The sequence below is a fragment of the Pelobates fuscus genome, chromosome 1 (assembly GCF_036172605.1).
Source record: "Pelobates fuscus isolate aPelFus1 chromosome 1, aPelFus1.pri, whole genome shotgun sequence".
NCBI classification, from domain to species: Eukaryota; Metazoa; Chordata; class Amphibia; order Anura; family Pelobatidae; genus Pelobates; species Pelobates fuscus.
Window position 1 is genome coordinate 434,067,596 of NC_086317.1, and position 16,031 is coordinate 434,083,626.

The 16,031-nt window shown below is 43.9% G+C and overlaps 1 protein-coding gene across 1 annotated transcript in view; it reads right to left on the reverse strand.

Annotated features, from left to right (window-relative positions):
- LOC134571281 (WD repeat-containing protein 49-like) overlaps positions 1-16,031 on the reverse strand; it is a 132,044-nt gene that overhangs the window by 12,918 nt on the left and 103,095 nt on the right. The window contains exons 23-25 of the mRNA XM_063429455.1: positions 3,081-3,170; positions 2,933-2,991; positions 1,389-1,530 (exon numbers count right to left, since the gene is read on the reverse strand). Coding sequence (XP_063285525.1) covers positions 1,389-1,530; positions 2,933-2,991; positions 3,081-3,170 — 291 coding nt within the window. The remainder of the gene's footprint in view (positions 1-1,388; positions 1,531-2,932; positions 2,992-3,080; positions 3,171-16,031) is intronic.

The window sequence follows — 16,031 nt, forward strand, 5'->3', positions numbered from 1 at the left end:
TTGCATATGTATCATGCTGTAGACCTAAATAAGTAAGAAAAAAACTATTTGCAGCAATTTCTATTTAAAAAAATTAAAAATACAATTCCTTTATGACGCCAATGCCTATTAGATTTCTCCATGAAAAAAATCGCCCCAGATGTTAGTTATTACATCCAACACTAGATCCAAAAAATGCATACTGGGAGTATTATCCATGTGATTTTTTTTTTTTAGGTGTAAAAACGACTGTAAGATTCCAGCAAAATATCAACAACACTTTAGACACAACAGAGTAATCCCTAAATCAGGGCTGCCCAACCTGCGGCCCCCCAGATGTTGCTGAACTACAACTCCCATGATTCCTTGATTACCTTTTTAATTGAAAGAATCATGGGAGTTGTAGTTCAGCAACATCTGGGGGGTCGCAGGTTGGACAGCCCTGCCCTAAATCCTGGACTGGTAGGGGGGACTTGAAGACTGGGTGTGAACCCCTGTACTATAGGGACATCAATTCATTTAATGTTGCCCCCCCCCTCCCCCCCCCCAGTATGCATGGTCCATAAGCATCACCAAATAAAAGAGGCATCTGGCATCCAAGTATGTAGGGTCCAGGAAATAAAACCCTGGGAACGTTTACCATAAACTAAGTCTAGCACTTGCATTTTGTTTATAGTGTACTTGTCATTGTACACATAATGTAATATTATATTAGGCAGCATAAACATTCATCCATACATTGTTCTATATATATTAAGTAAAAAACTTAGTTTTTAAAACTGTGGCCCCTTTTCCACCTTTTAATGTTGAAGATGTCCATGCAGACAACTGAGTGATGGACGTGCGCAGGAGACACCGTCTATATGCACTTATATATGTCTGTGACAGTAACTACATTGCAGGTGCTGTATTTGCGGTGGCATTGCTCTTGAACACACTTCTTAAATATAGTAAATCTAGGAATGGTTTGACAGCTGTCATTCTGTTCTAAAACTAGTGCTCTGGCAACAGTGTCAGCACATCGGTACCCTGGGGAAAGTGCTAAAGAAGCCCAACAATGCCAAAGAGAGGTGTGAACTAGGGGTTGCTTTAGGTGCAAATATCAGAAAGGATGAACCTGTCGAGACATGATTTTATTCAGTTATTCAAAATTCATTATAGAGGGCAAAATAACTACGTCGTGCAGAAGTATTTGGAAAACCAGTTCAGCGATTATAAAACGCATTGTAAAAAATTCACAAACGGCCCCTATTGCATCATTATGACATCAGAATAAGAATTAGGTCATGTTTTAATTAGATTTTACATGTTGGTTCTTACAGACTTCTTTGGGAATCATTGATCAAGTTGGCCAATAGAGACGTGATTCCTATAATAAAGCTGTTATTTACAGCTGGAATTTAACCTACTTGTTGCGGGCTCCTTTTCAGTTCCATGCATTCCATAGTCTGTTATGTCATAGGCGTACACATGACCTGTATCGTCCGCAATAAACATCAGTGTGTTTTCTTCATTTACAGCGATGCAGCTGACCAGGGATCCTGTTTGTGACTAAAGGAATATATATAAATACTATAATTTCTGTGGCTTGCTTTCTAATTACTTTTGTATCAATTCGTACATTTGTACCTATTCTCCATATAATCTACAATGGTCTATATAATGTCAGTGCTTTGTATGGTGAGAGGTTCTATTTCACCTGTCAAAAGTAAAGACAAATAAGTCAATGGGGCCTAGTGGAATACACCCAAAGGTATTAAAAGAGCTTAGTGGTGTACTAGCAAAACCATTAACAGATTTATTTAACCAATCATTGCTAACAGGAGTAGTCCCAGAAGATTGGAAGTTAGCGAATGTTGTGCCCATTCACAAGAAAGGTAATAGGGAGGAGTCGGGCAACTATAGACCAGCAAGTCATACTTCAGTAGTGGGGAAAGTAATCAAAACCATGTTAAAGGATAGAATTGTTAAACACCTAAAATCACATGGATTTCAAGATCAGAGACAACATAGATTTACTTCAGGGAGACAAAGTAAAGGAGGAGACTTTATTAAAAAGAAGAAAAACTACCACAACAAGAGGACATAGTCTTAAATTAGAGGGGTAAAGGTTTTAAAATAATTTCAGGAAGTATTATTTTACTGAGAGGGTAGTGGATGCATGGAATAGCCTTCCAGCTTAAGTGGTAGAGGTTAACACAGTAAAGGAGTTTAAGCATGCGTGGGATAGGCATAAGGCTATCCTAGACTTAAGATAAGGCCAGGGAAAGTATTTAGAAAATTGGGCAGACTAGATGGGCCGAATGGTTCTTAGCTTCCGTCACATTCTATGTTTCTATGTCTGAGACCACTGTGAGTGGGTGGTTATGGTACATAGAGTGTATTTAAACGATAATTAGATCACCAGGAACAATTTTAGTTCAGTTGTCATACTGATAGTACTTAGAGTGTGACCCTCGATAAATAACGAGGTCTTGGCTCTTGCTTTTTCCTGCCAGCAATAAATATATTCAGAAATACTACTGTATCACATTTCCTCTATTTCCTTCCTTAAAACACATTTCATCCGGTTTATGCCTGGTGGATCCACCGAACTCAAGGAGCTTGATCCATCCGGGGCTCTTAAAATGAGAGTGGCACACAATCGACTCAAATGCAATGAGTTTGATACCATAAAATGTTATCTGATTATATGTTTTTAAAGTGTGTAGATGCTCTGCACTAAATGTTTTTGTTTTTTTGTCTTAAAGGATTAACACAAGCAACTGTAAAAAAAATGCTTTTCACTTTAATCAAGTTTGTATATGAAAGTGAAAAAAAGTTTATCACTTTAACCAAGTTTGTATATGTTTATTTTGTGCACCAACTTTTTGGGTTGATTGTCATTTCATTCAATGTTACTATTCTACCTGGATTTGAAACATATTTAGCAATATAGACATGTTACACTTACTGCGGTAAAACTTGCAGCCAGCTTCCCACCATGCAGCAAATTCCAAAAATTGACAGTGCCTGTAAAAAAACATCAGGCGCTTTCTAATTAGTAACTGAAGCAGTTGTAATAGCCAGACTAATAAACTTCACTGTTGTTTTTATTATACCTTGAATTCCGTTGGAGACCAGGGATGCTGACAGTAATTTCAATGTTCTCTTTTTCAAAAAAAGAATCTGGCTAACACTTCTGTCTGTACCTGTTACTGAAACATATGCAATGGTTAGTGTTTTTTTTTAATCATGCTCAGTATATTTTAAATAGGAATGTTAGTTTAGATTTTATAACAAGACACGGAGGCTCATATTGCATATCCCTTTCTTTACTGTTGACAAATAGCAGCAAAGGAAACAAACAGAATGAAAAAAGAATGAACATGTGATAACATAGGCCCCTCCCCCTCAGGTCCCAGTATAACAGGCAGCACTTCCCTTCCATTTCCCTCTTTCTTTGCTGCTCTGACACAAAGATAAGTACATGCCATATTTTCTCCTCATATTTCTCTTATATACTGTTCATTGATAGTTTAATTGATATTTATTTAATTTGTATTCATTTAGTCTTTTATTTCTAGGTTAATATTTGTGTCGTTATACACTAGCCTCAGGGCCCAGACCTCCCCTGCTTATGTAATCTTGTCTGTTTCTTCTGCTCGAGCGCCTCTCTGCGCACCTCTCCTTGTTTCATAATTTCACCGCGTATCTCGCGGGTGCCACGAATCCCGCGAGATTCCCGGCGGCCATTTTCTGACATCCTGTCCCTACCTCTTAGTGTGTCGCTGGTCTGGGCCCTGGTGAGAGCGTTTTTTCCTTTGATTAGTTTGTTTGGGTGACTAACCCATACGTCCTTTATCATGCCTAAACCCAGACTATCTACTGGGTCCGCTCACTCTGGGGAGTCGGATTCCCCAGTAATCAGAACTGAGGTCCCTGTCACCTCAGATATTTCGCCTTCTATGGCGGATGGGACTACCCAACCCGGTGGACCACAGTTTCTAGCGCTACAGCGCTCAGTGACAGACGCCATTATGGCTGCTATGGGGTCTATGTCCTCCACCCTCTCCCACACCATTTCACAAGCCCTCTTGCCCCGTCCTTCAGACGAGCAACTCTCGGGCACCTTGACACCCCAGGGAGAGGTATCTAAAGGGGACTTCAAAAAGGCTGCCCGTAAGTCTAAACACTCCTCTGCCTCCAGAAACACCATGACTGGCGTACCTTCGGTCGCCCCAGAAAGCGTGTCCCATCCACGCAAAAGAGCCTTTCCGCGCCAGGTAGAACGGGCGCGGCTTTGGAAATGTGCTAGAGCACAGATTGAGAGCGACACCGACTCAGAAATCGGGTCAAATGAGGAGGCTATGAACGAGTCAGATACCGACTCTGATGCGGATTCCGCCGATGGCGCTCTCGGCCTCCTTTCCTCTGCTCAGGCAGAGATGCCCGGAGGCGAGACAGGGACCAGGAACCCCGCGGCTGCGGGGCCATCCCTCGTGGATCCTTCGGGGGTCCCACTCTTCGACCCGGATGACCTTCATCATCCGAGGTCGGCGGAGTGGCTCCCGGCCGACCACGTTGCCACATACCTGGAAAATTGGGTCAGAAAACCCTTAAGCAAGGCGGCCCGCAACAAATTGAGGGCGGAGTGTCCTAGGCCTCTGGTGCCCAACAAGGTGTGTGACACCCCAGAGGTTGATCCTAAAATGACCCAGTTCCTCACCAAACTGGGCTGGAACCCCCGTAAAGGACTAGAGTCCGCTTTGAAGTCCTGCCAGGACAAGCACCTGGACATATTCGGGCCTTTGGCCAAATTATTTGACTTGGCGGAAGACGCCAGAGCGGAGAACCGCATGGTCGACCCTGAGGACCTTAGAGGTTGGGTCCAGAGAGCAATTTGTATTGCTGGGAGTGTAAATACCTCCCTATCTATTGAAAGGCGTAAAGCCATATTGTTCAAAATTGAGCCCAAACTAGCCAACCTCGCCCTTACGGAGGCGGGCAAAGACGCCCAAGGACTCCTCTTCGGAGACTCCTTCATTAAAGACTTAGGGCGTTTTGTGGGGGCATTCACGGCTCTAGACAAGGCCCAGGCCTCCATGAGGCGAGTATTCCAGGGGCGGGTCTCTACCAGGGCCGGCAGAATCAGGAGCCGTCTGTCCGGCCGCAACTATCCCCAATCCCGTGGCACGGGAAGAGGCTCCTTTCAACAATATAACCAATACCAGGAGACCTCCCGCCCCATGTTTTTTCCATCCCGTGGACGTCAATGGCGCTCCAGAGGCCTTCGGGGTAACCCAAACTCCAGACGACCATACGGTGAGTTGCCTTCTACCACACATTTCTTCTCCGGGTTACATAGGGGGCAGACTCCAACATTTTTTCCCAGCCTGGTCACAGATCCCTGGGTACTGGCCACTATTCGGGGCTTCCATATAGAACTCACCTGCCACCCTACACACATTCCCCCTCCTCGACCGATCCGCTTTTCCCTCCAGGATCGCGGTCGGATCGACGAAGAACTTTCAACCCTCCAGTTCAAAGGGGCTATCGAACTAGCACCCCCCAGCCCTGCGGGCGTAATAAGCAATATCTTCCTAGTGGAAAAGAAAGGCGGCCAATTGAGGCCAGTCATAAATTTGCGCCCCCTCAATGCCGTAGTCAGGTACCGCCATTTCAAGATGGAGGGTATTCACCTGCTAAGGGATCTCCTCCTCCACGGAGACTGGCTAGCGAAACTAGACCTAAAAGACGCGTACCTGACAGTGCCAATAACGGAGACCTCTCGGGACCTCCTACGCTTTTACTGGCGACACGAAACATGGCGATTCACCTGTCTGCCCTTTGGCCTATCCTCAGCCCCGTGGTGTTTCACAAAACTTCTACGGCCCGTTATGGCCTGGCTACGCAGTCGAGGAGTTCGGCTAATCGTCTACCTAGACGATATTCTCCTCATGGCTCAGGAGCGCTCCACCCTCCTCACACATCTACGACTAGCCATAAACCTCCTGTCACGCTTAGGTTTCATAATCAACTGGGAGAAATCATGCCTGACCCCCGCCACCCGCTTGGAATTCCTAGGATTCCAAGTGGATTCGGGGGCAGCAACGCTGAGTCTCCCGATATCCAAGATTCGATCCATCCGCAAGGAATTACGCAGGGCCCTTATCCGGCCCCAGCTCACCCTACGCCAATTGGCACGCCTCATAGGCCTACTGGCCTCTTCAATCCAGGCTGTGTTCCCAGGCCCGCTCCACTACCGAGCGCTACAGCGCCTAAAGATCGCTCACCTAAGAGCCGGGGCATCCTACGCAGACCTGGTCTCTCTGGACAACGAGAGGAAAGACGAGTTGCGATGGTGGATTCTCAACCTGTCTGCATGGAATGGCAAAGCCATCTTCGGCTTAACGCCGGAATTCACGATCGACTCGGATGCGAGTCTACACGGTTGGGGAGCCCACTGCGAGGGCATCTCAACTGGGGGCCGGTGGTCGGAGTCCGAAGCCCGACTACATATCAATGCCCTGGAACTTCTGGCAGGCTCCTTCGCCATCCGCAGCTTCGCCAAGGACCATGCCCTATCGTGTATTCGGCTCCGCATGGACAATGTTTCGGCGGTGAGATATGTCAACCACCTGGGTGGTACACAGTCGGCGGTCCTGGCCAGGTTGGCGAAAGACTTTTGGGAATTCTGCCTGGAACGGAACCTGATGGTCTACGCAGAGTACTTACCTGGTCTGCACAACGTCCAAGCGGACTGGGGTTCACGTTATCTTTCAGACACCAGCGACTGGAGATTAGCCAGGAAGGTGTTCTCCAACATATCATCTCTCTGGGGACCATTTACCATAGACCTTTTCGCCTCCCGGCTCAATGCCCAACTCCCACGCTTCTTCAGCTGGAGGCCGGACCCAATGGCGGAGGCAGTGGATGCCTTCCTACAAGATTGGAAGGGAGGCCTCCTCTATGCCTTTCCCCCATTTTCCATGATCCCTCGCTCACTCCTGCAGACCCGCAAACACCGGGCGGAGCTAGTCATGGTCACCCCATTTTGGGAAACGCAGTCTTGGTTTCCCCAAATGCTCGAGATGACGTTGGACTATCCTCGACTCCTGCCGGGTCGCCACGACCTGCTGCAAGACCCGACGGGTCGCTATCATCCCCTCCGGCTGGAGGGCTCTCTCCCACTTCTGGCATGGCGAATCTCCGGGGACCCTGGGAAATCCAAGGAGTTTCGGACGCAACTAGACTCTTATTGGCTGCAGCATGGGCTCCCGGCACTAGACGGGCATATGGGTCAGCTTGGCGAGCTTGGGCTAGCTGGTGCATGGCTCGGAACGAGGATCCCGTTTCGGCCCCTGTAACAACGATCCTGCAGTTCCTGACGTCTCTCTTCGAAGCCGGTAAGGCTTACAGGACCATTAACCTTTACCGTTCCGCTATCTCGGCGATTCACCAAGGCTTCGAGAGCCGCCCCGCGGGACAACACCCTCTGGTGTGCCGACTCGTCAAGGGCTCTAGATTTTCAAGGCCACCCAGGCCCCGCTACTCCACGACCTGGGATGTTTCAGTTGTATTGGCTTTCCTCTCATCCTGGCCCGCTAACGCAGGACTCTCTCTCAAACAGCTGTCGGCCAAATTGGTGTGCCTGCTCTGTCTCATCTCATGCAAGAGAGTCTCGGATGTCAGTGCACTGGACGTCGATGCCAAGTCATACACCCCGGACGGGGTAACTTTTAACATCAGTAGACGCACTAAGACGTCCATCAAAGCGGTATCCTACCCTAGTTTCCCTGCCTCTCCTTCGCTATGCCCAGTGACCTGCCTTCGTGAATACGAATCTCGCACCGAACCTCACCGATCTACTGCCTCCCGTCAGTTGTTCTTATCTTTCCGTCCCCCTTTTCACCCAGTTTCCAGCACTACCTTATCACGCTGGGTGAAATGGCTGCTGGCCCAAGCGGGCATTGACACTACAGTGTTCGGCGCCCACTCAGTACGAGGGGCATCGGCCTCTTCTATGATGTCTGCGGGCGCCCGCCTAGAGGACATTATGAGAACAGCTGATTGGTCTAGGGAATCTACCTTCCGAGAATTCTACTTTCGGCCGGCGCCACACACATTCGCTGTAATAATGGATCAGCTTTAAACTTGCAATATGAGCCTCCGTGTCTTGTTATAAAATTGCATGATTTTGCTATTACATGACGAAAAGTCATGATTTTATTAAAGACACGGAGGCGAGTATTGCCCCACCCTTTTTTGTTATTCTCACGCTGGTAAGTATGTATCTCCCCACCCAAATTACTCATACCACGATACACCACATAGTATAGTTTGGGACGGTAAGTGGGGCCGTCCTTAGACTTGTTGTTTTTTCAATATTACTGGATATGTTAACATTGATTGTTTTGTGGGATTGTATATACAAGGGTCTTTGTTCTCACTGGTGTAACCTTGTAACTAGTTACAAGTATCGACTTTAACCTGTTGGCTCCTGTCCTTTATATCTCCACAGCTTAATCTGGCAAGACGTCTAGCAAGGATCCAGTTTATTGGCCTCCTCCCGCTGTCCTCCATCGGTCCTATGGATTCTACGGCCACACTTCCCAGTTTGTGATGTTATAACTCCTCGGTTTTTTCTGTTATTACCTTGGGACTTTATTCTCGCATTACTCTAGTTATGGACATTGTTCTTTGGTCGCATCTGCAGAAAGAGGGAAATGGAAGGGAAGTGCTGCCTGTTATACTGGGACCTGAGGGGGAGGGGCCTATGTTATCACATGTTCATTCTTTTTTCATTCTGTTTGTTTCCTTTGCTGCTATTTGTCAACAGTAAAGAAAGGGATATGCAATACTCGCCTCCGTGTCTTTAATAAAATCATGACTTTTCGTCATGTAATAGCAAAATCATGCAATTAAACATACATGTAAGAACGAATCCTTTCCCTTTAATAACAATGGATGTACAGTGTCACTAAGTGCATAATGACAATGGGCAATGGGCATGATGTGGCATTGTCACAAAAGGAACCAGTCACTGTGCTGACAAGTTCTAACCATCATCTAAGGCTTGTGGTCACTGTGATTGGCTTCCACAGCTATCAATTTGCCTACTACAGAGTGTGTTGTTGTGGTTAATTAGGGTTAGCTAATGACAGATTTAGGATTAGCTACGGTTATGGTTAGTTAGGTTTAGGTAAGATAGGGCTAGTTAGGGTTAGATAAGGTTAGTTTGGTTAAGGATTTGCTTCAATTAGACTTAGATAGAAATGAAATTATTATTATTATTATTGCCATTTATATAGCGCCAACAGATTCCGTAGCGCTTTACAATATTATGAAATAGCATCACAATTGTACACGGGTCATTATGGTGACAGATAGTGACACTTCAAGAAATAGGTTTTCTGGGAAACAAGTGAAGGTGCATGTCTTCAACTTGACCTTATAAGGTCCACAAAAATCTGGCAAAGGTATACATCTGGACTAATACTTTGGAGATAACACAGAATGCAAATCTGGGTCTTTAAAGGAGTTTGAGATCCATAAAATTCATAGTTAAATTTCAATACGAATGTGAAAAAAATCAAATATACTGGTAAACTTGGAAGAAACTGGTGATGAAACAGCCAAATGGGAAGACTCAACTTGTCTTGTTATGTAAGTGGTATATGATGGGGGGTAAAGTACTCTATTATGTTCCAAATGGACATAGGAGAAGATCTGGTCTTAATAAGGGATTTTTAGTGAGAAAGACACTAAAATGAAATAAATATAAATAGCAGATTCGTCAGACGTTAGTGATAAATAGTTACATGGAAATTATCCAAATGTTCTTAGTTATATAATTTGGGGATTCTACTTTCTACAAATATATACTGTTGTTTAGCAGTTTTGGATTCGGTGTCTGCTATTATAGTCTCAGCAGACCAAATTCTGCAAAGGTTCGGTTTATAAAAACGTAATTTATTCCTTGCAATATTTAACCAATAACTTCCAGACATAAACATACTGGGTAGTTTAGCCAAGACTAATAAGTAAATATATTTGGAGTTATTTTTCCTTTAGTTGCACTAGTTCTATATAAATTATTATGTGAAAAACTGTGAAAAAAACATTTATTTTTTTCTATTTTTCACGGCTTTGACAGTAGTCAGGCCTTAAAAGTTACTCACTACTGCAAGCGAGTGTCTATGGCATGCTCACATGAGGTGAATTTAAGAATAAATATCAGAATAATCTGTCCTTTAAAAAAATATAATTAATTGCCTGCATGGGTGCATTGTAAGAGAACGTGTTAATTTACAGTGACACACAGGTGCCAAAAAGGCCTAGCTCCTGAACACATTGCATTTTGGAAGAACCTTGTTTGTTGATCCTTATGGATTTACATAATTCTCTGTTAGGTAAACAACCATCTAAATTCCAATATTTCGTCAAATTAATTTAGAAGCAACTTTGAGAACTAATAACTAATAAGAAAATCAACTTCAGGGCAATTTGGAGTCAATTAATCCAAATCAGAAATTTGATGCAATTTTTTTTAATTAAGCCTGTTTTTGGTTTTGTTTATTTTTTATCCCGAAATACACTTGGAACTCAATTCTGAAGAAAAAAAACCCATAAAAAAGCATTTATAAAACAGACAAAATGTCCACATAGGAATGAATAGTATTGCTTGTGTTGCTATGCAGTTGATGTTTCTCTTGCGGGATAATAAAAGAATCACTTGGGAATGAAAGACTGCTTCACCTCCCTGAACTCACATCCACTCAATGCCATATTGTACGAGATGATATCAGTCCCGGCGGAACACTACGATAGTTGCTGTAAGTGTTGTTGGGTACATATTAATATACTACTTGAAGTTTTGACACACAGAAGGAAATGTGTGCGGAGGTGTCTTGTGCATCATTGAAGTACGTTCAAGTGTATTTAGCAGCTGATTGTTAAAGGACTGTTTCAGCCAAATCACTTTAAAATAAAAAAAATACTTTGAATTCTTCTATAGAAAGATAGCTTTGCATCTAAGTAATACTGCTCATTTAAATTAAATATAGACTCAAATGTCTAAAAATGAATACAGCAATCTTTAGATTTCTACTTTTATTTTAGCTGAGTGAATATTTTAGACACAATATGCTTTTAGTAAGGGACAAAAATGGACTCTGAATGATTTGGTTAATTTTTCCCCACAAAGAACATGGTACCAAGTCCAGCTTGGCAAACATGTAAATCACTTATCAAAGATATTTTACAGACATCTGTTGTATGGCACCCTAGTTAATACAGTTGGTTTATAGAGATACGTCAGTAACTACACGGAGCTGTAATTAATAAACCAAGATAATTATGATGTATAATAACAGCACTGCGTAACTATCTAGTGCAGGGATAGGCAACCTTCGGCTCTCCAGATGTTGTGGACTACATCCCCCATAATGCTCTTACACACATAATGCTGGCAAAGCATCATGGGAGGTGTAGTTCAAAACATCTAGGGAGCCGAAGGTTCCCCACCCCTGATCTAGTGTATAAGCAGAAAGTTGCTACTTGTACAACTGTCTTTTTGGCAACAACACCTATATGATGATTAGTTACGGTAAATGTTTATTTTTTTTTTTTCAATGTATAGTTTTTATTGATTTAGTACATAAAAAACAGAAACGAGAGTATACATCTATGAGTAGAGAGGGATGTTAACAATTACATTGTTGTTCCAAAGCAACTGGCAAATGTTACAAAAAGTTACATCGGTTTATAGGTATAATTTGGTTTGAAAAATCTGGTATCAACATGTAACATTAGATATACAAGTATAATGGCATTTTACACGGTTAAGTGTACATTTGGTTAGTTACAGAATATCTTGACTCTAGTTATGATACAAAGTGTGTGGATGTTTGCGGTCTTCTATCAAAATATATATATATATATATATTTACATGATGTACTTTTGTGATCAACAAGACGCATTGTAGTGCGTCACATTTGTACAGTAGTATGAGAAAGACACTCTCCAGTTATCCAGCATCTTCAAAGTAATTGTCATTTATCCAATATGTTAGGCAACATCTACTCACAGGATGTGGAAGAAGGAAAGATGGGAACAGAGTTGGGAAAAGAGGAGGTGTTCGGTCTAGGAGCTAAGTCAAATTTGGAGGTTATAGGTATACTAGTGCTACTTAGAGGGCACTTCAGGTCTTCTGTATGAACGGCAGTACTAACTCGATTATTTTGGATAGGATTTAATAAATGATTCCCAGTTATGCCAATTGGTGAGGAATTTTGATATATAACCTTTCTTTGCCCATTCTCTTTCTGTCAGGATCGGGACAGGGATCCAACACGCAGAGTACAAAGAGTAGCAGATACGTATACCGGACCTTAGAATGGCCGGACTTAACGTAATACTACGTATAGAATGATCAGGGACAAGCCGAGGTCGAGGGAACGAGAAAACAGGTAAGCGAGAGACAAGCCGGGTCAAGGGTAACAGAGAAGACAGGTAAGTAATAACAAAGCCGGGTCAGAACCAAAAGACAAGAGAATACAAGAGCACTGTGTGACTAGGCTGGCTAGAACCACGACAGGGCAATGAGCAAATGCCGAGAGCTCCCTTAAATACCCTGGTTCTAGAGACTAATCACGCCTCCGCCGAGACCTGATTCGTGTCCGGGATTTGACTGACAGGTCGGGCTAGAATAGCGTCATGACGTCGACTATTGAGCGTCACGTTACAAAAAGGCATAGTTCTCTCGCGGCCGGCGTTTACATGCGCGAGGGGACCGCGAGGAACGGAAGAATCATGCCGTCTGGATGGAAAAACGTCTAAGTCTCTACCCGTCTCAGGGGTAGAGACTACAGGTACCCTGACAGTACCCCCCCTCTCAGAAAAGCCCACCGGGCGGAAGGAACCGGGACGAGATGGAAAGCGGGAATGAAAAGCCCTGCGAAGACGAGGAGCATGGACATCCTCCTGTGGTGCCCAGGTCCTCTCTTCTGGACCATATCCCTTCCAGTCAACCAGGTATTGAATTTTCCCCCGGGAGATTCGAGAATCGATGATGGAGTTGATTTCGTACTCCTCCTGACCCTCAACCTGAACAGAGTGAGGAGAGGAGACCTTGGAGGAGAATCTGTTACAGATCAGGGGTTTTAGCAAGGAACCATGAAAGGAATTAGGAATACGTAAGGCAGAGGGGAGCGCTAGGCGATACGCAACAGGATTAATTCGATTCAGGATCCTATAGGGTCCAATGTAGCGAGGAGCGAATTTCATAGACGGTACTTTCAAACGAATGTTTCTAGTACTCAACCATACCCTATCACCAGGGACAAAACTAGGAGCCGGCCTTCTGCGTTTGTCAGCGTGTTTTTTATACAGTATAGAATTATGTAGGAGAATTTGTCGAGTCTGATCCCACAACTTCTTCAGATTGGCAACATGAGTATCAACCGACGGTACCCCCTGGGAAGAAGGAACCGACGGAAGAATGGAAGGATGAAAACCATAATTCATGAAAAAGGGGCTAGAGCGAGTTGAATCGCAAACAAGATTATTGTGTGCGAACTCTGCCCAAGGAATCAGACCGACCCAATCGTCCTGGTGTTCAGAAACAAAACAACGCAGATATTGTTCAATCTTTTGATTGGTACGTTCAGCGGCTCCGTTAGACTGAGGGTGATAAGCAGAAGAAAAATTCAATTTAATGCCTAGTTGAGAACAGAATGATCTCCAGAAACGTGAAACAAACTGGGAACCTCTATCAGAAGTAATCTCAGAAGGTATCCCATGTAAGCGAAAGATCTCTTTAGCAAAAATCTCCGCTAATTCAGGTGAAGTCGGAAGTTTAGGTAAAGGGACGAAATGAGCCATCTTGGTAAACCTATCCACCACTGTGAGAATAACAGTGTGCTTTTTCGAAACAGGCAAATCCACAATAAAATCCATCGCCAAACAGGACCAAGGTTTTTCTGGAACTTCCAGGGGATGTAAGAGACCACAAGGAAGCGAATGAGGTAGTTTAGTCTTAGTACAGACCTCACAGGCTCCGATAAAATCCTTAATATCCCTCCGTAAAGAAGGCCACCAGAAATCTTTAGAGATCAAGGAATATGTTTTGCGAACGCCCGGATGACCAGCCACCTTACTCTCGTGAAGACACTGTAAGAGCTCCAGTTGGAGTTCAGGAGGAACGAAGTGTCTAGACGCAGGAGTCAGTCTAGGTGCCAGATGCTGCAAGCTCCTGATCTGATCCAGAAGCGGAGAATGGATTTTGAGAGTTGTGTTAGCGATGATATTACACTTAGGTACTATAGAGGATAAAACCGGCTCAGATATGGCAGAAGGTTCATGTTGGCGAGACAAGGCATCAGCTTTAGAATTCTTAGAACCAGGCCTATATGTGAGTATGTAATTGAAGTGAGTGAGGAATATAGACCAACGGGCCTGTCTCGATGATAATCGTTTAGCCTCCCCAATATAGGATAAGTTTTTATGATCCGTCAAAATGGTAACAGGATGCAAAGTCCCCTCCAATAGATGTCTCCACTCCTTTAAAGCCATGATAACCGCTAGGAGTTCCCTGTCACCAATGTCATATCTGCTCTCAGTACCCGATAATTTTTTGGAAAAATACCCACATGGATGTAATGGTTTATCCACACCCAACCTTTGGGACAGGATGGCACCTATACCCGTCTCAGAAGCGTCAACTTCGAGTAGGAAAGGTAGAGTAGTATCAGGGTGAACTAAAATTGGTGCGGAAGCAAACAGCTCCTTGAGAGTCTTAAAAGCCAGAAGTGCTTCAGTAGACCAATTCTTAGTGTCAGCCCCTTGTCTGGTCATATTGGTGATAGGAGCAATAATAGAGGAGTAACCCTTAATGAAACGTCTGTAATAATTAGAGAAACCAATAAATCTCTGAATGGCCTTGAGACCCTTAGGTAAAGGCCAATCTAAAATGGATTGGAGTTTCTCCGGATCCATTTCAAACCCCTCTCCAGAAATCACGTAACCAAGAAAGGTAGTCTGGGATTGGTCAAAGCTACATTTCTCTAATTTGCAGTACAAGCCATGTTGAAGAAGTTTGTGCAAAACCCTTCTGACCTGTCCGTGGTGAGTCTCAATATCCCTGGAATGTATAAGTATATCATCGAGGTATACAATAACACAGTCATGCTGAAACTCCCTAAGAACTTCATTAATAAGATCCTGAAATACCGCCGGGGCATTACAGAGACCAAAAGGCATTACAGTATACTCATAGTGCCCATAACGAGTATTGAACGCAGTCTTCCACTCGTGTCCCTGCTGAATTCTCACCAAGTTATAAGCACCTCTGAGGTCTAACTTAGTGAAAATCTTGGAACCCTTTAATCGATCAAAAAGCTCGGTGATCAAGGGGATCGGATAGGCATTTCTAATGGTTATCTTGTTCAAACCTCGGTAGTCAATGCAAGGTCTTAAAGAACCATCCTTCTTTTTAACAAAAAAAAATCCAGCCCCAGCAGGGGAGGAGGATCTCCTAATGAACCCTTTGTCTAGGTTTTCACGAATATACTCCTCTAAGACTAAGTTCTCATTCGTAGACAAAGGGTATACATGGCCCCTGGGAGGCATAGTACCAGGAAGTAAATTAATTTTGCAATCAAAAGGCCTGTGTGGTGGTCAAATACCGCCTTTAAATCTAGATACAAGGACGGTATCTGTACTTTAGTAGAGTCGGTAGAGTTATTAAGTGTGTTAACAATACAAAGGGGTGACACTCTCTTTAGACATCTCTCTTGACAACCCTGACCCCACGAGACTATTTCCCCTGATTTCCAATCTATAATGGGGTTATGTCTCTTCAGCCAGGAGTATCCCAGGACTATGGGAACAGAAGGAGATGAAATGAGTAGTAGAGATATCTCCTCCTTGTGTAGAATACCAGTAGTTAAGTTAAGAGGTGTGGTCTCCCGGAAAATCACAGGCTCAACTAAAGGTCTACCATCTATGGCCTCAACAGCCAAAGGTGTCTTCCTTAACTGGGATGGGATAGCGTGTTTGGTGAGAAAAA